Here is a 25,050-nt window from a genome sequence, read left to right on the forward strand (position 1 = left end):
GAAGTTATTCAAAGGGGTGCACGGTTGGTTCTGCCGAAAGAACCTGAATCTGTAACGCACAGAGGGGTATGAAGTAACACTACTTCAAAATGTTAACATGGTATAAAAAGAAGACCGGGTGCAGTTGCTATGGTTGACCAAGTAGGGAACAAGATATAAGCAACTAGTCATTAGGCGTGGTACCTGGTAAAGTGGCAGGTTCTCTGGTACCAAAAGGGTCGTTGTTCTGGCTCCCTCCCTTTTCGGGGCCATCTCCCATGGCAACCGGGTACAGACTAGCGTGTCGGATATCCATGGCCTGGTCACATAGTACGGGGAGGACAGAGTTAAGTGAGAGTAAACATGAGGTCTGGTTCGGCGGGACCCCATTGGATTACTGGGAGTGAGTTAACAGAGGTACAGTGCATCCGGAAAGTATTCACAGCGCTTCACTTTTTCCACATTTTTGTTGGGTTACAGCCTTGTTCCAAAATGGATTAAATTCATTATTTTCCTCAAAAGTCTACAAACAATACCCCATAATGGCAACATAAAAAAAAGTTGTTTTGAAATCTTTGCAAATTTATAAAAAAAATCACATGTACATACAGTATCTCACAAAGTGAGTACACCCCTCAGATTTTTGTAAATATTTTATTCTATCTTTTCATGTGACAACACTGAAGAAATTAGACCATTATTTGCTACAATGTAAAGTAGTGAGTGTACAGCTTGTATAACAGTGTACGTTTGCTGTCCCCTCAAAATAACTCAACACACAGCCATTAATGTCTAAACCGCTGGCAACAAAAGTGAGTACACCCCATAAGTGAAAATGTCCAACTTGGGCCCAATTAGCCATTTTTCCTCCCCGGTGTCATGTGACTAGCTAGTGTTACAAGGTCTCAGGTGTGAATGGGGAGCAGGTGTGTTAGATTTGGTGTTATCGCTCTCACTCTCTCATACTGGTCACTGGAAGTTCAACACGGCACCTCGTGGCAAAGAACTCTGAGGATCTGAAAAGAATTGCTGTGCTACATAAAGATGGCCTAGGCTATAAGAAGATTGCCAAGACCCTGAAACTAAGCTGCAGCACAGTGACCAAGACCATACAGCCGTTTAACAAATTGTCGCTCTACATAAAGATGGCCTAGGCGATAAGATTTGTTTGTTTGTGAATACTAAAATTTACTTTAGTGTATTATTATTTATTATTATTATTTTTTTTTTTTTTACTGAGAAATTAAAGTTTGCTGAACATGCATTAAAAAAAAAAAAGCTATTTTTTAAAACCTCAAGATAAGGTTGTGATTAACTAGATACCCAATGTGAATATTGCGCATTCCTGTGAAGCAGCATCAAAATTGGCGTTGTGAATGAGGGTCCTAGAATCGTTGCTCTCGCTCCACCATTCCTGGCAATATGTAACATGTGGTGCAATCATCATTTTCATATGTAAGCACACCCTGCTGTGTTGTGTTATGTGTGTGTGTACATGGCGGCAAGAGACTTATAGCGGAGTTCCACCCTGAATTTTTATTTTGCATTATGAGACTACTGGAAACCTAAAAAAAAAAAAAAACATTTGTAGGATTTTTTTTTTTTTTTTTTTTTCTTGCCAGAATCACCCTGTTGCTCTGTAGTCCTAATCTGCCACTTCCTGGTCCACGGTGCTCCTAGGTAATTTCCTCCCTCGCCTGTGCTCCTGGGAAATGACACATAATTTCCCAGGAGTCTGTGGGCAGTACTGTGATCAAAAATTGCGTTATTCCTGACAGGAAATGACGCGATTTAGGGCGGATCACAGCGTCGGTGGGTTTATCTATGTTGCCATAACAGGATAGGACCTTCCTCCATTGCTGCCTGTTAGGGCCGATCCCCCCTATAGGCTCACTATGCAAGCCGCTTAGGGCCCTGCAAAGCTGCGGAGGGCCCCCCAAATTACTAGAGGCCCCGCCTGCTGAGAAGTAATTTTCAGCCCCTCACCCCGCTTCTCAACTCGCTGGCTACATGGGAGAAGAGGTAAGAAGAAGTCAGCACCCCCGCTCCTCACTTTAATGCAAGATGTCATTTCCAACAGCAGAACAACCCCTCCCCCCGCTTTAATCTTTAATGTGACATGTCATTTTCGGCAGCCCCCCCCCCCCCTCTCAACTTTATTGCGACATGTCATTTTGCTTAGGGCCCCCAGGAAGATCAGGATCGGCACTGCCTGTTATGGCAACTTTACAAACAATCGGCACTACGGACGCCGGTGAATTGCGCATGCGCGAGATTGAGAGGTGCATGCTGGTTACCCAGCATGCGCCTCTCCAAAGCCTTTGCAGGAAGAATTATCGATTTGGGCTTCAGATGCCCACAATCATGATGGCAACGGCCACAACAGGAGGAACACAATGGCGAGTGTGAAATGTTATATTTTAACGGCAAAACGAACCTTGTATAATTTATTTTTTAATAATAATTAAAGTGGATGTAAAGCCACTCTCATCCTTTCTAAACTACTGCCATAGTGCTGATCTATAAGGATATAGATGTCTCCTGCATGTATCCTTACCTGTCAAATGTCTCCCCTCTGTCTCTTATAAGAACTGAAAAACTGCAGATTCTGTGGGTGGGTCTGTTGTCCGGAGCTCGGAGGGTGGAGCTGTGATGTCAGACTCCCCGCCCTCCTCTACACTCCCCTTGTCAACATGCATTTTCTCCTGTGTATTCCTTACACTAAATTCTGCTATGATCACTAACATCCAGTCAAAATCCAAAAAAGTAACCACATGACTTCAGAAAAGGAGTGGGGGTGGGAATTAAAATAGAATGCCTGTTGAGGCTTGTGCATGAGATATGTAAATAACCTGTTGCTCAAAGCAAGGGGGAGGATTTGACAGAGTTTTTCAAGATTTGTCTCACTGAACAATAAAAGAGGATTGCTCAGAGCTGGATTAACTCTGTGTGGCAAGACTGGGCACGGATGATAGGAAATCTTATACTCTACATTGTGGCAGCAAAAATAAATAAATTCTGGTTTACATCCACTTCAATGCTGGGATTAATAAAAATAAAAAAAGGGTTGGAACGCTGCTTTAAAAATAACACTTTTTTTTTTTTTTTTTTTTTTATGTTTTTAAAAAATATTATTATGATACGTGGGGGTGACACCCTTTTGGTGGTCTGTGGAAGTACGATAATCAATTCTACCCAATAGCCAGACTGCTAGTCTGTGTCCCCACCTAAAATAAGCCGGGCATCCCTTGGTTAATCTGCCAGTTTGAGGACTGCTTAAACCAAGTTTATTTTTATCTAGCTTCATTAAACTTGTATTTTTATAATCGCCTCGAGCAAGGGCGGGATTTGCTGTATTTAAGTAATTAAATCTTAAATTAGAAGTGTCTGTAATGTAACACTTGTTGCTGGAGACTCGGCTGCTGAATAGAACAGATGATGATAAAAAAGAAAAACCCATGCCATTCTTACCTGCTGTATGCAGTGATTTTGCACAGAGTGGCCCCGATCCTCCTTTTCTTTGGGCCTCCTCTGGCGCTCCTGGCTCCTCCCCCTTGACCAGTGTGCCCAAAAGCAAGCTGCCTGCTATGGAAGCGCTGGTGTGTGCTCGCTCCTGAGCCCCGCTCTATGCGTCCATAAGACATAGAGCTGCAGCTCGGCCTGCCCCTGCTCTCTCTTCATTGCCTCGCTGGCTGTGATTGACAGCAGTGGGGGATATTAGCTCCCGTTGCTGTCAGCCAGTGAGGAGAGAGAGAGACCTGGTGCACATTGATGGATCGAAAGGAGGCTCAGGTGAGCATTAGGGGGGCTGTGGGGGAAGGACCGCACAGTATTTTTTATATATATATATATATATATATATATATATATATATATATATATATATATATATATATATATATATTTTTTTTTTTTTACCTTTTGTGCATATAATTAAGGAAGGTAAAAAAAAACTTCAGCCTTTTACTTTTTTTTTTTTAATTTTCCTTTTTATTTCGTTTCTTTTCCAAGAAAAAAAAGCAAGAAAGTGATACAGGAAACATAAGAAGAGGACTAAGCATAGTCCTATACATCAACATATGTATGGAAATTATATTTATTCTCTCTCTTCAACTCTATTTACTATTCATAATATCTGTATCACTACTAGTTTCAATCCATTCCTCTATAATAGACCAAATACTTTCTACTTCTAAACTAAATTTCAGACTACCCGAGTATTCCATCTCCCACTAAATATCCATTTATTCTTTATCTAAAGTACTAATTCCCTCCTTATTCCCGCAGCACTTCCTTCCTCATTTTATCCCCCCTTTCCTTCCCCCCTTATCCCTACCTCTAGACCCCCTTCTTCCCCCATTCCCCTCCTCCAGCCGTCTATCCTCAGGCCGGAGAGAAGAATTAGGAGAAGAGAAGAGAAAAAAAAAATTCTTAATAAGACAATACAATACACCCCTCCTCCGCTGTCCTCCAACCGTGCGCAAAATGTTCTCTCTCCTATTTTCCTTCTTTCTTCCATCTACTACCCTTTATCTTATTCTCCTATTAGCTTTTTACCTTCCTCCGACTGTAAAAATAATTCCCAAGGTGCCCATATCATTTTAATTTGCTGTTTCTTATCTATTGTTTTTGGGAGGAGTTTCTCCATTATCCCTATTTTCCTTACTTTTTTCAGCCACATAGATATTGGAGGTGCCTCGGGGTCTTTCCATTTTGTTGCAATGCAACTTTTCGCCGCATTTATCAAATGACACATCATTGATCCCTTATATCTCACCGGATATATTTCAGCATGATGTAGTAGAAAAAACGATGGGTCATCTGGAATATGATATTCCGTAAATTCTTGTGTAATTCTCCGTACTGTTTCCCAGAATTGTTGTATTATTGGACATCCCCAAAATGTATGTAGCATTGTCCCTTTCTCCCCACAGCCTCTCCAACATCTATCTGACATTTCAGGAAAAAATGTGTTTAAACGCGCTGGCGTATAGTACCATCTTGTTAATATTTTATAATTTAATTCTTGTATTTTCGTGCATCTTGAAGAATTTAATGCTAAATTTATAATATTTTGGCTTTGTATTGGGGAAAAAACTTGGCCTAAATCTCACTCCCATTTTACTAGGCTCGACATTCTAAAGTCTTCTGGTGGTGCAGTCAATAATATATACATTTTAGAGACCATATGGGCTAGTGGTTCCTTTCCTCCACAGTACTCCTCAAACTTTGTGAGTGCCCGTTTATACTTTTCTGCACCATCCAGAGTCTCCAGAAAGTGTCGTACCTGTCGCGCTTGCCATATCGGTATCTCACCGCTCCCTCCCCTTTGTGCTATTTCTCCTATTGTCATCCACCCCCTTTCACCCAGAAAGTGGGAGGCTTGAAATCTACCCTTTTCTTTTAATTTCTTGAGTATATGGGATTCCAAACCAGGCTGGAATTCTGGATTTCCTATTATTGGGTAGAGGGGGGGAATTATTCGTTGAGAAATTCGGATTATGACATATTTTATTTCCAATCCATAAAGTTGGTCCTATCGTTGGGTGAGTTTTAACTGTAAGGGGTAACGCAGAATAGCACCATATTGCCCTATCTAACGGTACTGGGCACATTTGTTGCTCTATAGTGATCCACAATTTATAATCCCCATGTCTACTCCAATCTGCTATCCTTCCCAACTGGACTGCGTGATAGTACTTTAACATATCCGGTGCTGATATCCCTCCCACCTTCTTGGGTAGGATCAATAATTTCCTACCGATCCTGGGCCTTTTACTCCCCCATATAAATTTTGTAAATAATGCCCGAATTTGATTGAAGTACGACATGGGGATCTGAATTGGTAGAGCTTGAAAAAGATATAAAAACTTTGGCACTACACTCATTTTCAAAATATTAGATCTCCCAAACCAAGAGTGCATCCCTCTACTCCATCCATCTAACATTGTTCTAATTGTACCCAATAATGGTTTAAAATTTAGTTCAAAAGTATCCTTTAAATCTGGTGGCATTTGAGTGCCCAAGTAATTCAATGCCCTCGTCGTCCACTTAAACTTAAAACTAAATTCCAAACCATTCTTAATCGACCCTGGCAGAGCGACCCCCATTGCTTCAGATTTATTATAATTTATTTTAAAGTTTGACATCCTCCCGTAGAGTTCTACTTCTTTCATTAAATTTGGAAGGGATATCTGTGGTTTTGTTAGGGAGAAGAGCATGTCATCTGCGTAAGCCGATACTTTATGTTCCCTCCCTCCCAATTGAATACCCACTATATCTCTGTTCTGTCGAATCTTGTTTAATAATGGTTCTAATGTCAATGCAAATAATAAAGGCGACAGGGGGCAGCCCTGCCTAGTACCATTTGTGATTGCTAGAGGCTCAGAGTACACCCCATTCACTTTTACCAAAGCTCTGGGTCCCGCATACACCCCCTCTATCCACTGAGCCATCCGCTCTCCTAATCCCATTTGTTTTACTGTTCCCAACATAAATTCCCAATTCACTCGATCGAATGCCTTCTCTGCATCTGAGTTCAAGAAAACACTCGATATCTTCTTTTCTTTTACTTGGTTTATTAAGTTTAACACTTTAATAGTACTATCCCTTGCTTCTCTATTTGGGATGAACCCGACCTGATCCAAATGTACCAGTTTAGATAGATAGGGCTGTATACGTGATGCCAAGATCTTTGTCAGAATTTTAATATCTACATTTATTAATGATATTGGTCTATAACTAGTGCATGCCCCTGGATCCTTCCCTTCTTTTGGGATAATCGTAATATGTGCTAGTAACGTCTCCGGGGGTAACATTCTTATTTGTCCTACTGTATTAAACAATTTAGTCATATGGGTCCCTAATAGTGTACTAAAGCTTTTATAATATTGTATGGTGAACCCATCTGGGCCTGGGGCTTTACCATGCTTTATTGTTTTCATTATTGATTGTACTTCCTCCAGAGTAATTGGTTTTCCCAAATCCCTTCGCTCTGGAGGTGTTAATCTAGTCAGACCTGCTGAGGATATATATTTCTCCACAGCCCCAGAGGGGTTCTCCTTCAGCCTTTTACAACCACTTTAAAAGGTACTATTGCCAAGGTGGGCTTATAGCGACCTCCAACTCGGTATAGGAGTATTGGCTGATCCAGGTAAGAGGTTGCAGTGGGTTTTTTTTTTTAATGCTCTTAAAATAAAGAGAAGACCTCAGGAAACAAGTACAGTGCCCCCTCTCTTCCTTTTTTTTTTTTTTAGCAAAAAATATATATTCTTGTCATATCTGATGAAGCATCTTGATGGATTCAAAACTGTTGTAATTTTGATGAGCTTTCAACTCTACAAGGTGCAGCAGATTGGACATATTTTGTTTTATACATACGGGATGCAGCCCTGTGAGCACCTCCAGTGGTTGTGATTTGCTATCATCGGCGGGACCGGGACACTATGCAGATTTTGCATTTAAAGGGTCACTAAAGGAATTTTTTTTTTTTTTTTAAGCTAAATAGCTTCCTTTACCTTACTGCAGTCCTGGTTTCATGTCCTCGTTGTTCGTTTTTGCTCTGATGTTGCTGTAATTCTGCTCTGTTCTGGACACTTCCTGGTTGTCTGTTTCCTGATCACCACAGTACTGGGAGATTCTAGTTTGGTTTTCCTAACCATCACTCTTTATGGCTCTGTCCAGCACAGAGGCATTAAATTACATGCAAAAACTTAAGCTAGCTGCAAAAACTAAAGTGAAACTAGAGGTACATTACCGTATTTTCCGGCGTATAAGACGACTTTCTGGATGCAAAAACATGCATCCAAAGTCGGGGGTCGTCTTATACGCCGGGTACGGTCTCAGGACTCACTTTTTTCTTCCATCGGTGACAGTCCCCCATGCTGCGAGCGTGAATGATTTCAAAGCCGCGCCTTCACTTCAGTGTTCCTCCTATCACAGATGCCTTCTCATCCTCGGACGAGATGAGAAGACGTCCGTGATAGGCGGAAAACATAACAGAGGCGCTGCTGGGAAGATTTGTGTTCCTCCTATCACAGAACACTCTGAAGTGAAGGCGCGGCTTTGAAATCATTCACGCTCGCGCTCGCAGCATGGGGGACTGTCACCACTGGAAGAAAAAAGTGAGTGTTTGCGGTGATTGCACAATGGGGGCAACGAGTTCAGGCACAGTGGGGGCAAGTGATGGCAATGTGGGGGCATGTAATGGCACAGTGGCACAGTGAGGAATGTAATGGCACAGTCTGGGCATGTAATGGCACAGTGAGGAATGTAATGGCACAGTCTGGGCATGGAATGTAATGGCACAGTGAGGAATGTAATGGCACAGTCTGGGCATGGAATGTAATGACACAATGAGGAATGTAATGTAATGGCACAGTGAGATTTGAAAAAGCCTGTTTCTGTCAGCGGTTCTGGCTCCCCCTCAGCTTCCAGAAAGACAGTAAGAAGGGGGTAGTCTTATACAGTGAGTATATCCCAAAATCAAAATTTTTCCTGGAAAATTAGGGGGTCGTCTTATACGCCGGAAAATACGGTATATGATTGATTTTTTTTATCTATTTTTAATTATTTTTAAAAGGAATCAGTTAACTATTATGTCTCTATACCCTGTAAACAGTCATTTCAGCAAAAGAAAATGTTTTCCTTTAGTGACCCTTTAACCAGATATGTACATACAATTCGCTTTTAGATCACAAGTAGGTACTCGCTTGTTCAGTGACAAAGAGCATCCCCCGTCCGTTTTCTTAGATAAGATAAAGTTATAAAACTGGATGCTGGCATTTCCCATTTTGCTTGTGGGCATTGTGAAGCCCACAAGCGCTGACTTCCTAGAAGCGATGAATGCACGGCTCGTTCCTGCGCATGAGCAGTGTTTGCGGCGACCTGCGCCGTAAACTTCCTGGTTGCTATCACAACGGGAGACATCATTGAAAGTACACGGCCCGTTGTGATGCCATTCGCTGGACGGCGTTCCTCATCGTCTCCTGGGAAGCATGACACCGTCCTCCCAGGAGACCTCGCAGAGCTGGGGAAGAGTGGTGACGCCTACTCCCGCGGGAGAAAACCCCGGAAGTCCAACTTTAACCAGCGAATTCACGGTATTGTAAACACCTAAAAGAATAAAATAAAATGGCTTATGTAGATGTATGTAGTGCGATGATCAGCATGATAGTGTTGTAATTTAGGGTGAACCTCCGCTTTAAAGTGATACTAAAGTCTTGTGTGTTTTTTATTTATCATTATTGTGGCAGAAATACTATTTATATGATTTCATTTTTGTCCATATAGCGCTAGGAGTGGTTTGGTGCATTAATTTATATCCTCATAACACATTTATTGGTGGAGGGAGAGAGAGAGAGACATTTGGATGCCCCTCGTCGGTGTCTTGCCCGGCGTCCTTCTGCGGCCATCGTGGTGTCCTCCCCGCTGTGTTTTTCAGCCGATTCCCGAGCTGGGTTTGAACCACTCCGCCGACATATACCGAGCGCAGTATACTCTGGCAGGCTCGGCTCCTCTCGTGTACAGGACATGACCGCGAGCCGAGCCTACCTGACTATATCCGAGTGTACTGCGCTCGGTATATGTCGGCGGAGTGGTTCAAACACAGCGCAGGTATCGGCGTATATCGCGCACCCACGCTTTTGCCCTGATTTTAAGGGCAAAAAAGTGCGCGGTATATGCCGATAAATACGGTATATATATTAAAAATACGTCGTACAATGGTTTTGCACAGAGCAGCCCCAATCCTCCTCTTCTCAGGTGCCTTGTCGGCACTCCTGGCCCCTCCCTCCTGCCGAGTTCCCCACAGCAAGCAGCTTTCTTTAGGGGCAGCCGAGCCGCTGCTCTGTGTGTCCATTCAGAAACGGAGCCGCGCCCAGGAGGGAGAGTCCGCAGACTTTGTGTCTCTCATGCAACATCGCTAGATCCGAGAGGAAGCTCAGGTATGAAGGAGGCTGCAGCACACACAAGTGTGTGTGTTTTTTTTTATCTTTATTGTAAAGAATGCATTAAAGTGGAGTTCCACCCTGAAAAAAAAAATTCCTCCCAAAAATCAAAAATAAAAATAAAAAATAAAAACCCGAAATAGCTGTTGCTATGCGGAAGTCCCGAATCTGCCTCTTCATCCTCCGGTGGATTCTTTTCCTCGTCCTACACTCAGTTTCTTCTTGTGAATGGGGCGCGTTGCATTCTGGGAACTGTGTGTTTCCCATAAAGCAGCCGGCCCATTCACAAATCGCTGCGCTGCTCGCACATGCGCAGTAGGAAACGGGCAGTGAAGAATATATATATATATATATACACACACATACAAGCATTTTAGTAGCTGCATGAATGTGACTGTATATAAAACATGATGTTACTCATACAAGGTTATTTTATCTTGCCCTGAGGTGTATTATGTGGAATGTACAAGTTACGTGTCTACCTTTTTTTTTTTTTTTTTTTTTGAATGATGCCTGCAGCTACAGGCATCATAGAGATATCACCGTCTTTAGCCACCGATTCCGTGCACAATAAGAACGATCAAAGCGGCAGTTCCGCCGCTTGATCATTCTTATAGGTAGCAGGAGGGGACAACCCCCCCCCCTCCCGCCGCCATCCGGTGCTTCTCCGGGCTCTCCCGTGCCATCGGGGGCCCGGAGAGCAAATCGGCCGGCGCTCGCTGGTGAAACCTAGAGATGACTGGTGACCAGATGGTCACCAGTCATCTCTATGACCGTCGGAGGCCCGGGCGCGACGTTATGACGTCACGCCCGGTACCCGGAAGTAAACAAAGCCACAATCGCGGCTGTCGGTGTGAGATCGGTGAATGTTTTTTTCACCGATTTCATGCTTGTAAGCCTGGAGGAGAGATGTGGGGTCTTATTGACCCCACATCTCTCCATAAAGAGGACCTGTCACACTGATTCCTATTACAAGGGATGTTTACATTCCTTGTAATAGGAATAAAAGTGATCAAAAAAAAAAAAGTGTAAAAATAAAATTAAAGCAGGGGTTCTGCGGGAATGTCCTTTTTTTTTTTTGATTTATTTATTTATTTATTTTAATGTTCTTGCGCTCTTACCTTACTCAATCTGCTACCCTCGTGAGCCGTTCTAGCTGCCAGGATCGTCATTGTCCAGGAAAGGATGTTTTATAAAAATGATGGATGAACCTTTCCATCTTAATTGTGGGCACTCTAAAGCCCTCCTGGATTTGCTTCCGGGATACGGTGAATTTCACCTGGTTTCCAGGACTTGAAATGGCGGAATTGTATCCGCCCTTGTCACATGACCGGCTGGAAGAGTTATGTGACGTGCTGAAATCACGTGAGACTACGTGTGCTGGGTTATAGAGAATGATCTCCTGGACAGCGTCACGCTGTGCTCCCAGGAATCATTGCGGCGATCACAGCCGAAGCGACACGCCCACTCCCGCGGGATTGAGACCAGGAAGTGCCTGGTGAAGATGTCAGCAATAAGGTATGGGAGCATTTTTAATGATTTTGGACAGCGAACTGTTGTAACAGCCAGTCAGCCCGTGTGTTTAAGGCTGACTTGTGAAATCGGGTGAACCTCCACTTTAAGTAAAAAAAAAATGGAGATTTTTAAGTACCGAAGTTTGGCGCCATTCCATGAGTGTGCGCAATTTTAAAGCGTGACATGTTAGGTATCTATTTACTCGGCGTAAAATCTTTCACATTATACAAAAAAATTGGGCTAACATTACTGTTTCGTTTTTTAATTCATGAAACTTTTTTTCCCCCAAAAAAAGGTGTTTGAAAAATTATTGCGCAAATACCGTGCAATGGGGAAAAAAAAGTTGCAATGACCGCCATTTTATTCCCTAGGGTGTCCGGAGAGAAGTGCCAAAATAGGCCCGGTTGTCAAGTGGTTAATTGTTGTTTTATCAAATATTTTTCTTCTTTATTGAGGGACACGGGAAGTACTGTGTCCTAACCTTTGGGTTATACTGCCACTTATAGGAGGAATGGACACTGGCAAACAAAAAAAAAACTAAGTCAGCCCAGGGTTTACACCTTCCTACCACCCAGCATGTCTCGTGGTGTTTTTTCTGCTGGTGCCCTAAGTGGCATTACCAGCTTCCGAGCCGTCGCTCATGGAGACTTTGATTCTGAGTGGCTCAAGTCTTTGCTGATAAAGGTAGAGGTGTCCTTTTTTTAGAAGTTGTTGTCTTCTGCCATCATTTCCAAGATAAAGGAGAGTGTTCTGGCTCCTGTCGATATGGCACACACCAAGATCAGCTGGCACCTCTGCCGGTGCAGTTTCTGGCCCTGGGTCTCATCAGCCACAGAGACTTTGCTTTGCTCCCACTTTTGCAGATCTTGCTTTACTGAGACTAAAGCCTCGTACCCACAATCGGTTTTTCATCGGACAAAGAGTAGGACTTTTGTCCGAAGGGCGTTGACCGCGAACTTGTATTGCATAAAAACGGCAAAGAATTGTAGGCCAACAAGCATCTAAAAACATGTTTTTTTCAGCTCTTTAGCGCCACCCTTTGGGCAACTTCTGCTAATGTTGTGTTTATGGTTAGCATTGCTTCTGAGCATGCGTGTTTGTACTTTGGATTTTTGTCCGATGGACTTTGGTACACACGATCGGATAATCCGACAACACACAATTGTTGGCAGACGATTTTAACCACTTAAGGACCTTGCCTGTTTTTCAGACTCGGTGTTTACAAGATTAAAACATTTTTTTTTTTGCTAGAAAATTACTTGGAACCCCCAAACATTATATATATATATATATATATATATATATATATATATATAATATAAAAAAAAAAAATTTCTAACACCCTAGAGAATAAAATGGCGGTCATTACAATACTTTTTGTCACACCGTATTTGCGCAGTGGTCTTAAAAGCGCACTTTTTTTGGGGGGGAAAAATCCGCTTTTTTTTTTTATTAAAAAATAAGACAACGGTAAAGTTAGCCCAATTTTATTTTTAGATTGTGAAAGATAATGTTACGCCGAGTAAAATGATACCCAACATGTCATGCTTCAAAATTGTGCCCGCTCGTGGAATAACGTCAAACTTTTACCCTTAAAAACCTCCATAGGCGAAGTTTAAAAAATTCTATAGGTTGCATCTTTTGAGTTAGAGGAGGTCTAGGGCTAGAATTATTGCTCTCGCTCTGACGATTGCGGCGATACCTCACTTGTGTGGTTGGAACACCGTTTTCATATGTGGGCGCTACTCACATATGCGTTCGCTTCTGCATGCAAGCTCGTCGGGGCGATTTTTTAAAAATTATATAATTTTTTTTGTTTTTATTTTATACATTTTTACACTGTTTAAAAAAATAAAATAAAATTGGTCCATTTTATTCCTATTACAAGGAATGTAAACATCCCTTGTAATGGGAAAAAAAAGCATGACAGGTCCTCCTTAAATAATATTTGGGATCAAAAAGACCTCAGATCTCATATTTACACTATAAAAAAATGACAACAGAAAAATGTCTCTTTTAAGAAGCATGGGCGGAAGTGACGTTTTGACGTCGCTTCCGCCCTGCTATGCCATCTTGCCCTCACTCGTATCCACACACAGCAGCCTCCGCCGCTGCCAACGGCTTCGGGCCCCCTCTCCCGCCGGCGATAATGGTGATCTTGCGGTGAATCCGCCGCGGAGACCACCCTTATCATTTACAGGACCGCTCACAGAAAAGAGGGATATCTTGGTTGTGGCAGCAGCTCCTGCTGTTGCCGAGATATCCATCTTTAAAGTGCCAACGTATATGTACATGAGCGGGTCCTTAAGTGGTTAAAGCATGCCATCCAACATTTGTCAACAATTGTCCGATGGAGCGCGCAGGCGGTCCGACAACAGCCTGTCATCGCACAATTCCTGTCAGATAATCCGATCGTGTGTGTGAGGCTTTAGACACATCCTTGAACCGTTTACTCCCCCTAAAGCTGACCATACATTATACAGTTTTCTTGTTGACGGAGAGGGGTGGCAGACGCTGAAGAGTGGGTAAGGTGGACATAACGTGCCAAAATCGTGCATAAAACACGCCAGAAAAACCCGCTAAGATGCTACTCTCAGCTGTGAATGCCTCGTACACACAATCAGATTGTTGGAAGGGGATTGTCTGACCGACTGTTGTCCTAAAATCTGACCACTGGTAACCAACTTTCGGCCAACAAATGTTGGCTGGCAGGCTAGTAAATTTTTCGACAGGCAACAGTTGGTTGTCAGATTTTTATGATGGTCAAGTACACAAGTCCATCACACAAGTTGAAAGTACAAACGAGCATCCTCGGAATCGATGCTCTCCAAACACGGAAAAGGGGCCCAAAGGGTGGCGCTCAAGAGCTGAAATTCCTTGTTGTACGTCGCTACGTTCGTGTACCGTTGGTATGCAAGACAAGATCCTGGCACACGCCCTGAAGATAAAAATCAGACGCTCGGTTGGCCAACAATCTGATCATGTGTATGAGGCTTAAGTCTGTTGTTTTTCAACAGAAAAGCGCTCTTTGCAGTTACATGGATGAGACAAACCATTTAACACTGTATTAGTATTGACTGGATCTAAATCTGCTAGAGCATCTAACACCCCACTATATTATACATTTTTTTTTGGGGGGGGGGGGGTTTAATACCACCCTTTAACTACTTAAGGACCGCCTCCTGCAGATATACGTCGGCAGAATGGCACGGCTGGGCACAAGCACGTACAGGTACGTCCCCTTTAAGTGCCGAGCCGTGGGTCGCAGGCGGTCCGAAGCTCCGTGACCGCAGCCGCCGGGCCCGATCGCCGATGGAGTCCCGCAATCGGTCCCCGGAGCTGAAGAACGGGGATAGGTGTGTGTAAACACAGCTTCCCCGTTCTTCACTGTGGCGCTGTCATTGATCGTGTGTTCCCTGTTATAGGGAAACACGATCAATGACGTCACACGTCCAGCCCCGCCCCCCTACAGTTAGAAATACAGATGAGGTCACACTTAACCCCTTCAGCGCCCCTTAGTGGTTAACTCCCAAGCTGCAACTGTCATTTTCACAGTAAACAATGCATTTTTTGCTGTGAAAATGACAATGGTCCCAAAAATGTGTCAAAATTGTCCGATGTGTCCGCCATAATGTCGCAGTCATGAAAAAAATCGCCGCCATTAGTAATAAAAAAATAATAAAAATGCAATAAAACTATCCCTTATTTTGTAAACGCTACAAATTTTGCGCAAACCAATCGATAAACGCTTATTGCGTTTTTTTTTTTTTTTTTTTTTTTTTACCAAAAATAGATAGAATACGTATCGGCCTAAACTGAGGGGAAAAAAAAAATTATATATTTTTGGGGGATATTTCTGATAGCAAAAAGTAAAAAATATTACATTTTTTTTCAAAATTGTCGCTCTATTTTTGTTTATAGCGCAAAAAATAAAAACCGCAGAGGTGATCAAATACCACCAAAAGAAAGCTCAATTTGTGGGAAAAAAAGGACACCAATTCTGTTTGGGAGCCACGTCGCACGACCGCGCAATTGTCTGTTAAAGCGACGCAGTGCCGAATCGCAAAAACTGACCGGGTCCTTTACCTGCCTAAAGGTCCGGGTCTTAAGTGATTAAAGACGATTAGGGCCCTGTGGGACTGACCCCTGTTAATCGTGGTTGTAGGTAGATGGATACTCGCCCATCTTGTTTGGACCTACATGGTTTGTTGACTAGCTGACACAGTCTATGGGATTGTAGTGTGCATAGAGCAGTGCACATGACCCCCAACTAATGCTTTCTGCTCATTCCATACACAAGTGGGGGGGGGAGGAGGAGAGGTTTGGGAGCTCACGGAGGACATTACAAGGAAAAAGAAAAACCTAAGAAATGATTTCATGAAAAATCGATTATAGGACCATTCAATTAGTGGAAATGTATGGATTATGGTGTGTGTGTGTGTGTTTTTTTTTTTGTATATAAGTTGGTCACGCTTTTCACTTATCCTTTTAAGTGTCTCTTTTCCTTTGTGCCCCACAGGTCACAGCGAAGACTGCCTTTATATTCATCTTACCTCAGTATAACAGCAGCCTCCAGTCTCTGGGTAAGTCAAGACTCTTCATTATCATGATATTGCTGTGCAGTGTAGGGCTGCAACTAACGATTATTTTCATAATCAATTAGTTGGCCGATTTTAGTTTCGATTAATCGATTTAATAAACAAAAAATTACTGACAATTTTTTTTATATATATATATATATATATATATATATATATATATATATATATATATATATATATATATATATATATATATATATATATATATATATATATATATATATATATATCTAAATTGATGAAGAAATTCGATTTTTTTTTTTTTTTATTTGTATTATTAGTATATATATTTTTTTATAGCAGAAAGTAAAAAAAAAAAAGAAAATAAATAAATATATATATATATATATATATATTTATTTTCTTTTTTTTTTTACTTTCTGCTATAAAAAAATATATATACTAATAATACAAATAAAAAAAAAAAAAAATCGAATTTCTTCATCAATTTAGGCATATATATATATATATATATATATATATATATATATATATATATATATATATATATATATATATATATATATATATATATATATATATATATATATATATATATATGCCTAAATTGATGAAGAAATTCGATTTTTTTTTTTTTTTATTTGTATTATTAGTATATATATTTTTTTATAGCAGAAAGTAAAAAAAAAAAAGAAAATAAATATATATATATATATATATATATATATTTATTTATTTTCTTTTTTTTTTTACTTTCTGCTATAAAAAAATATATATACTAATAATACAAATAAAAAAAAAAAAAAAATCGAATTTCTTCATCAATTTAGATATATATATATATATATATATATATATATATATATATATATATATATCTAAATTGATGAAGAAATTCGATTTTTTTTTTTTTTTTATTTGTATTATTAGTATATATATTTTTTTATAGCAGAAAGTAAAAAAAAAAAAGAAAATAAATAAATATATATATATATATATATATTTATTTTCTTTTTTTTTTTTACTTTCTGCTATAAAAAAATATATATACTAATAATACAAATGATGAAGAAATTCGATTTTTTTTTTTTTTTATTTGTATTATTAGTATATATATTTTTTTATAGCAGAAAGTAAAAAAAAAAAAGAAAATAAATATATATATATATATATATATATATATTTATTTATTTTCTTTTTTTTTTTTACTTTCTGCTATAAAAAAATATATATACTAATAATACAAATAAAAAAAAAAAAAAAATCGAATTTCTTCATCAATTTAGATATATATATATATATATATATATATATATATATATATATCTAAATTGATGAAGAAATTCGATTTTTTTTTTTTTTTTATTTGTATTATTAGTATATATATTTTTTTATAGCAGAAAGTAAAAAAAAAAAAGAAAATAAATAAATATATATATATATATATATATTTATTTTCTTTTTTTTTTTTACTTTCTGCTATAAAAAAATATATATACTAATAATACAAATAAAAAAAAAAAAAAATCGAATTTCTTCATCAATTTAGGCATATATATATATATATATATATATATATATATATATATATATATATATATATATATATATATATATATATATATATATATATATATATATATATATATATGCCTAAATTGATGAAGAAATTCGATTTTTTTTTTTTTATTTGTATTATTAGTATATATATTTTTTTATAGCAGAAAGTAAAAAAAAAAAAGAAAATAAATATATATATATATATATATATATATATATTTATTTATTTTCTTTTTTTTTTTTACTTTCTGCTATAAAAAAATATATATACTAATAATACAAATAAAAAAAAAAAAAAAAATCGAATTTCTTCATCAATTTAGATATATATATATATATATATATATATATATATATATATATATAAATAAATATAATTTTTTTATTTTTTTACTTTCTGCTATAAAAAAAATATATACTAATAATAATAATACAAATAAAAAAAAAAAAAAAATCGAATTTCTTCATCAATTTAGGCATATATATATATATATATATATATATATATATATATATATATATATATATAAATAAATATAATTTTTTTATTTTTTTACTTTCTGCTATAAAAAAAATATATACTAATAATAATAATAATAATAAAAAAAAAAAAAAATCAAATTTCTTCATCAATTTAGGCCAATATGTATTCTGCTACATTTGGTAAAAAAAACACAATCAGTACATATTAATTGGCTTGTGCATAAGCATCTACAAAATTTGGGATAGAGAGATTACATATATATATAAAAATTGTCAGTAATTTTTTGTTTATAGCGCAAAAACCACAAAGGTGATCAAATACCACCAAAAGAAATTCTTTGTTGGGGAAAAAAAGGACCTACATTTTATTTCTGTACAGTGTTGCAATTGACATTTTAAAGCGGAGGTTCACCCTTAGAGAGCACATTTTCCCCTTAGATGAATGCTCGTTTTGTCTAGGGGAATCGGCTAGTTGTGTTAAAATATGAGCCGTACTTACCGTTTACGCGATGCATCTTCTCCGCCGCTTCCGGGTATGGGCTGCGGGACTGGGCGTTCCTTCTTGATTGACAGTCTTCCGAGAGGCTTCCGACGGTCGCATCCAACGCGTCACGATTTTCCTAAAGAAGCCGAACGTCGGTGCGCAGGCGCAGTATAGAGCCGCACCGACGTTCGGCTTCTTTCGGCTACTAGTGACGCGATGGATGCGACCGTCGGAAGCCTCTCGGAAGACTGTCAATCAAGAAGGAAAGCCCGCTCCCGAAGACCCATACCCGGAAGCGACGGAGAAGATGCATCTCGAAAACGGGTAAGTACAGCTCATATTTTAACACAACTAGTCGATTCCCCTAGACAAAACGAGCAGGAATCTAAGGGGATTTTTTGAATTTTTTTTCTTATGGGTGAACTCCCGCTTTAAGTATCGCAAAAAATGGCCTGGTCAGGAGCGCGGGGGGGGGGGGGGGGGGGGAGTAAAGCTTCTGGAGGTTAAGTGGTTTAAGTGCGATTTGAACCCATTAATTTTGTATGGCCTGCAAATTGCACCACAAAGTATTGGTCTCAGCGCATTTTCACGAGTATGAGTACCGTGAAAATACTCGGTATCAGCACTGATACCGGTATCTGTGCATCCCTACTTTTTGTATGTTTATTTTGTCGCTATGATGTTACTAATTCATTAATGTGTCTCTCCTTTTATTGCAGATGGTGAGATTGTGTACTATCACTACGGGGCAAAAGATTTGGTCACCATTTTGTTTTACATCATCATAGCAATCATACTCCATGCCATCGTACAGGAGTACGTTCTAGATGTAAGTAGCCGAGGGCAGGATTATATCAGTGTATACAGTGAGGGGGGGAAAAAAGTATTGGAACCTCTGCTGATTTTGTACGTTTGCCCATGTTTACTATGTAACTATGACCTGATCAGTGGGCAAACAGAAATGATCAGGCCTATAATTTTAATGGTAGGTTTATTTTTAACAGTGAGAGACAGAATAACAACAAAAATATCCAGAAACATGCACTTCAAAAAAGTTTTATAAATTGATTTCCATTTTAACCACTTCAATACCCGGCCATAGTAATATGACGTCAACAGATGGGATCTACCATCCTGGGTGGACATCATATGACGTCCTGGGCTTTGTGGGGGATATCTGAATGATGCCTGCACCTAGAGGCATCATTTAGATATCCTTCTCTTCTCCCGGCGATTCTGCGTACGAAAAAAAAAATCATAGCGGCAGTTCCACCGCTTGATCGTTCTTATAGGCGGCGGGAGGGGACATCCCCCCCCCCCTCCCCCCAATCCTCCCACCGCCATCCGGTGCTTCTCCGGGCTCTCCCGTGCCATGGGGGGCCCGGAGAAAGAATCGCCGGGCACCAGTGTTTTGTCACGTGATGAGCATAGAGATGACTGGTGAAATAACATTCAGACGTTTAGAAATAATTTTGTAACCAATGCCATCGGTATGTTTTGCAGCAAGAAGGTTGCGAAGGTCTTGAGTGAGCTCTTTGCTTTTACCCATCATGAGATGTTTCTTGTGTGACACCTTGGTAATGAGACACCTTTTTCTTTATCGTACATCACGGGACACAGAGCGGCATTCATTACTATATGGGTTATATGGAGTACCTTCAGGTGTAGACACTGGCAATCTCAAACAGGAAATGCCCCTCCCTATATAACCCCCTCCCATAGGAGGAGTACCTCAGTTTTTACGCCAGTGTCTTAGGTGTTAGTCATGGTTTAGCTTGCCTCCGCATCCTTGGGATTAGGTGAGCTACCGGTTCTGTCCAAAAAAGCCTCAGCGCTAAAGTGGTCAGTAACCGGACCCCAAACCCTTGGGGTATAGCCCATAATGCTTTTCTTTTTAGAGAGCTGGACCCTGGGCCCAGAACTTAGAAACCTTTGGGTACCTAAAGTTTTCTGTTGCCAGGGTGCTATATGGGCCCAGGACAGTGGATCCTTCATAGGAACCCAGGGCCTGAAGGTCTAGACATCCCCACGGAGATGGGGGAAGATTGGGCCTCTTGCTTGGCAAAGTCCTGCGGCATGGAGCAGGTAAGTGAGGGGAAAACTTGCGGAACTTGGTTCTTAGCAGGTTTTTTTCTGGGGGGTCACAGGGGACATGCCTAAAGTTATGCACTGCATCTGGCAAACTAGTCACATATCATAAAGATAGGATGGCTCTCTATGTATTATTCCCCATAAGATGTGACCTCCCTTGTAGTGTTGGAAAAGCATTGAGTGGGGCCTGTGTTATATAAAAATATATGTGTGTGTCAGAGAGCTTTGCTTACCTGCAGGCCTCCAGGCGATGCTCCATTCAGTCTTCCTCCTCAGAGCCTGCAAAGCAGGCAAAACGCTGACCTCCTCGTGGTTCCAGGCTGCAGGCTGCAGTTTGCTGGAACAGAGAGGTCCCTTCCTCCCAAAATCCCCCCCCCCCCCCCCCTCCCCCTCCCCCTCCCCCCCCTCCCCCCCCTCCCCCCCCCTCCCCCTCCCCCTGTCGGGAGGGGCATTTCCTGTTTGAGGTTGCTGGGGGGGAAGGGCGGGTCAGTGGCTTAAAGGAAGGGGCGGCCCTTCCTTGTTTGTTCCATCAATACTTTGGAACTGAGGAGAAAGACCAGAGCGGCAGCACGGGGCGCCGAGGACACACAGTGGCCAGAAAGGATATTGCAGTCTTCAGAGGACTGTTTTGTCAAGCCTAGAAATAGGCTGTTTCTTTTCCATCTCATAGTTTTTCTTTGCAATACTACTCAGGGGGACAGAATGTTTTTTCTTTCCTGGATTTGAAACAAAAACGAAAAAAAAAAAAAAAAAAAAAAAAGTCATCTAGGGGAGAGGAAGCATTTTTTTATCCCCCAAACAGGTGTTTGGACAATTAACTTTTATAGTTCCAAATACCAATAGGTAGCAGGTGTACCTCGGTATTGTACCATGGTATGCCGCTGTTTTCCCTACAGGGAGCCTTGGGGCCATCGGGATCTGGGGCTGGAGCTGACGCGGGTCAGTCCAACCCTAAGATGGTCACGGAGGAGGTATTACTCACCTCTTTAAAAGAGATGCAGAAAAGCATGGGAAAAATGATATCCGCAGCTATGCGGGGCAGTAAGCGGAATAGATCTCCGTCGCCCGAGCGCGGACCCTCAGAAGAGGAGGTCCTTTCCTCAGGGGAATTGGACGACCTCTTGGACACGGACCAAGTAGGTTCAGGGATCGAAGACCCGGATACAGAGGAGTCTGGGGCAGTCTCCCTGAGGGAGAGCTGGTGGATTCAAGGATTGTCGGACTTGGTCCATAGGACATTCAACTTGCCAGTACCAGATCTCCAGGTATCGACGGTTTCAGCTTTGGGCTCACTGAGGGCGCCTCAAAGCAATGCTGTGTTTCCGATCCATCCTCTATTAGAGGGAATTTTGTTCCAAGATTGGAACAAGCCAGATAAGATCTTCTTACCACCTAAAAGGTTCTCTGTCCTATATCCTATGGAAGAAAAATTTTCCAAAAGATGGGCTACTCCTGCAGTGGACGCAGCCATCTCATGTGTTAACAGATCGTTAACATGCCCTGTAGAAAACATACAGGTGTTCAAGGATCCAGTTGATAAGCGCTTGGAAGCACTACTTAAGAACTCCTTCACTACTGCAGGGGCAGTAGTACAGCCAGCTGTGGCTGCGATTGGGGTCGCTCAAGCATTATCGGATCAATTTAAGCAGATGCTTAAACTTATTCCGGCCCAGCAGGCAGAAAAATTTTCGGATGTCCCTAAGGCCATATGTTTTACGGTAGACGCAATCAAGGATTCTATCCAGCAAGCGTCACGTTTATCGTTATCCCTTATCCATATGAGAAGACTCTTATGGTTAAAAAGCTGGGAGGCTGAGCCCCCATGCAAGAAGCTCCTGGTAGGGTTCCCCTTCCATGGAGGACGACTCTTCGGAGAAGACCTAGATAAATACATTCAGACCATTTCAAACGGCAAGAGTACTTTCTTGCCAACTAAGAAGAAGGTTCAGGGACCTGCGTTTAAACGACAGTATTCCCCTGGGCAGGGGCCCTCTAATGCCAAGCAGTATCGACGGCCTCCTGCAAAAGCAAACTTCGGCTTCAACAGCAGATCACAAGGACAGGCTGTTAGAGGCAAAAGGCAGTGGTTTCGCAAACCAGCAAAACCAGCCCCCAAGCCAACCTTATGAAGGGGCGCCCCCACCCACGAAGGTGGGGGGAAGGCTGCGACTCTTTTCAGAGATTTGGGAAGCCAGCATTCCCGACGAGTGGGTACGGTCTTCCGTGGCCACAGGCTACAAATTAGATTTCCTAAGGTTTCCTCCTCCTCATTTCCAGAAGTCGAGGATTCCAAACGATCCGGAAAAGGGAGCCGCATTAAGATCGGCATTAGATCATCTACTTTCCCAGGAAGTAATAGTAGAGGTACCAGTCCTGGAACAGGGGCTGGGTTTCTACTCCAACCTATTCATCATCCCAAAATCCAATGGAGATGTCAGGCCAATTTTGGACCTAAAGATGGTAAATGCATATCTAAAGATCCGCTCATTTCGGATGGAATCCATGCGGTCAGCAGCTGCCACACTCCAGAAGGACGACTTCATGGCGTCCATAGACATAAAGGATGCCTACCTTCATGTTCCAATTTATCAGCCACATCAAAGATATCTACGCTTCATGGTGGCTTCGCGTCACTTCCAATTCGTGGCGCTTCCCTTCGGGTTGGCTACGGCCCCCCGGGTGTTCACGAAGGTCCTAGCTCCAATCCTAGCCAAACTAAGGATCCAAGGGGTCACGATCCTAGCATACCTGGACGACCTCCTAGTCATAGATCACTCGTCTCCCGGCTTGGAGCGAGCAGTGGCCCTCACGGTCCAATACCTCGAGAGGTTCGGCTGGGTCCTAAATCGAGAAAAGTCAGCTTTCCAGCCCACAAAGCAGTTGGAATATCTCGGCATGAGATTAGACACAGAACAACAAGGAGTGTTCCTACCTCTGAGGAAGGTAAAAGCCATCAAGGAATTAATCCTACTGGTTCTAAGCAAGAAAGAACCGACTATTCGCCTATGTATGAGGTTACTAGGCAAGATGGTGGCCACATTCGAGGCGGTACCATACGCCCAGAGCCACACTCGCATCCTACAGGCAGCCATCCTGTCAGCATGGAGCAGAAGGCCACAGGCCTTGGATATCCCGTTGCCGCTCTCATCAAGAGTCCGACAAGGTCTGTGTTGGTGGTTAGACCCTCAGAATCTACTGAAGGGGAGGTCTTTCAGCCCAGTGGCTTGGAAGATAGTGACCACAGACGCCAGCCTGACGGGCTGGGGAGCAATTTTGGATGGTTGCACTCGCCAAGGTACTTGGGCAAAGCCAGAGAAGCAGTTGCCCATCAACATCTTGGAGCTCAGAGCTGCTCGACTAGCCCTCAGGGCTTGGACGTCAAAATTGCAGGGGTTCCCGGTGAGAATTCAATCAGACAATGCCACGGCCGTGGCATACATAAATCACCAAGGGGGAACCAGGAGTCAAGCCGCTCAGAGAGAGGTGAGCTTGATTCTTCTATGGGCAGAGGCTCATGTGCCCTGCATATCGGCAATATTCATTCCAGGAGTGGACAACTTTCAGGCGGACTTCTTAAGCCGCCAGACTCTATGGCCGGGGGAATGGTCTCTGCATCCACTAGTCTTTCAAGCACTCTGCCAAAGATGGGGAGTGCCGGACGTGGATATCATGGCATCGAGACTCAACAAGAAACTAGACAGGTTCATGTCCCGCTCAAGGGATCCGATGGCCTGCGGAACCGATGCGTTTGTTTGCCCTTGGCATCAGTTCAAACTTCTTTATGCGTTTCCCCCGCTCCAGTTCCTACCCCGCCTGCTGCGCAGGATCCGGGTGGAGCACATACCAGTCATCCTGGTAGCTCCAGCATGGCCCAGAAGGGCATGGTACTCACTAATCTTAAGGATGGTAGTGGGAGACCCTTGGACTCTTCCTCTACGGCCAGACCTGCTATCGCAAGGTCCGATCCTCCACCCTGCCTTACGGCATCTAAATTTGACGGCCTGGAAGCTGAATCCCTGATTCTCAGGGGTAGAGGTCTGTCTCAGAAAGTAATCTCTACCCTAATCAGAGCCAGGAAACCGGTCTCTAGGGTGATTTATTACAGGGTCTGGAAGGCCTATGTAGGCTGGTGTGAGTCCAAGCGATGGCTTTCTCGCAAATTTACCATCGATGGAGTATTAAGTTTTCTCCAGCTAGGAGTGGATAAAGGATTGGCATTAAGCACAATCAAAGGACAGATTTCTGCTCTGTCAGTGTGGTTTCAGCGGCCGCTGGCCACCCACTCGCTGGTTAAGACCTTCCTTCAAGGGGTCTTACGTATTAGACCTCCAGTTAAATCCCCGCTTTGTCCGTGGGATTTAAATCTTGTTCTGTCAAGTTTACAGAAACAACCGTTTGAGCCGTTGGCTGATATTCCTTTGGTTCTACT

At 41.7% G+C, this 25,050-nt stretch overlaps 1 protein-coding gene across 1 annotated transcript in view; it reads left to right on the forward strand.

The window, feature by feature from the left end:
* Window positions 1–25,050, forward strand: part of TRAM2 (translocation associated membrane protein 2) — a 100,535-nt gene that overhangs the window by 48,737 nt on the left and 26,748 nt on the right. Inside the window, exons 2-3 of the mRNA XM_040348342.1 lie at window positions 15,961–16,024; window positions 19,250–19,359. Coding sequence (XP_040204276.1) covers window positions 15,961–16,024; window positions 19,250–19,359 — 174 coding nt within the window. The remainder of the gene's footprint in view (window positions 1–15,960; window positions 16,025–19,249; window positions 19,360–25,050) is intronic.

The sequence above is a fragment of the Rana temporaria genome, chromosome 4 (assembly GCF_905171775.1).
Source record: "Rana temporaria chromosome 4, aRanTem1.1, whole genome shotgun sequence".
Taxonomy (NCBI): Eukaryota; Metazoa; Chordata; class Amphibia; order Anura; family Ranidae; genus Rana; species Rana temporaria.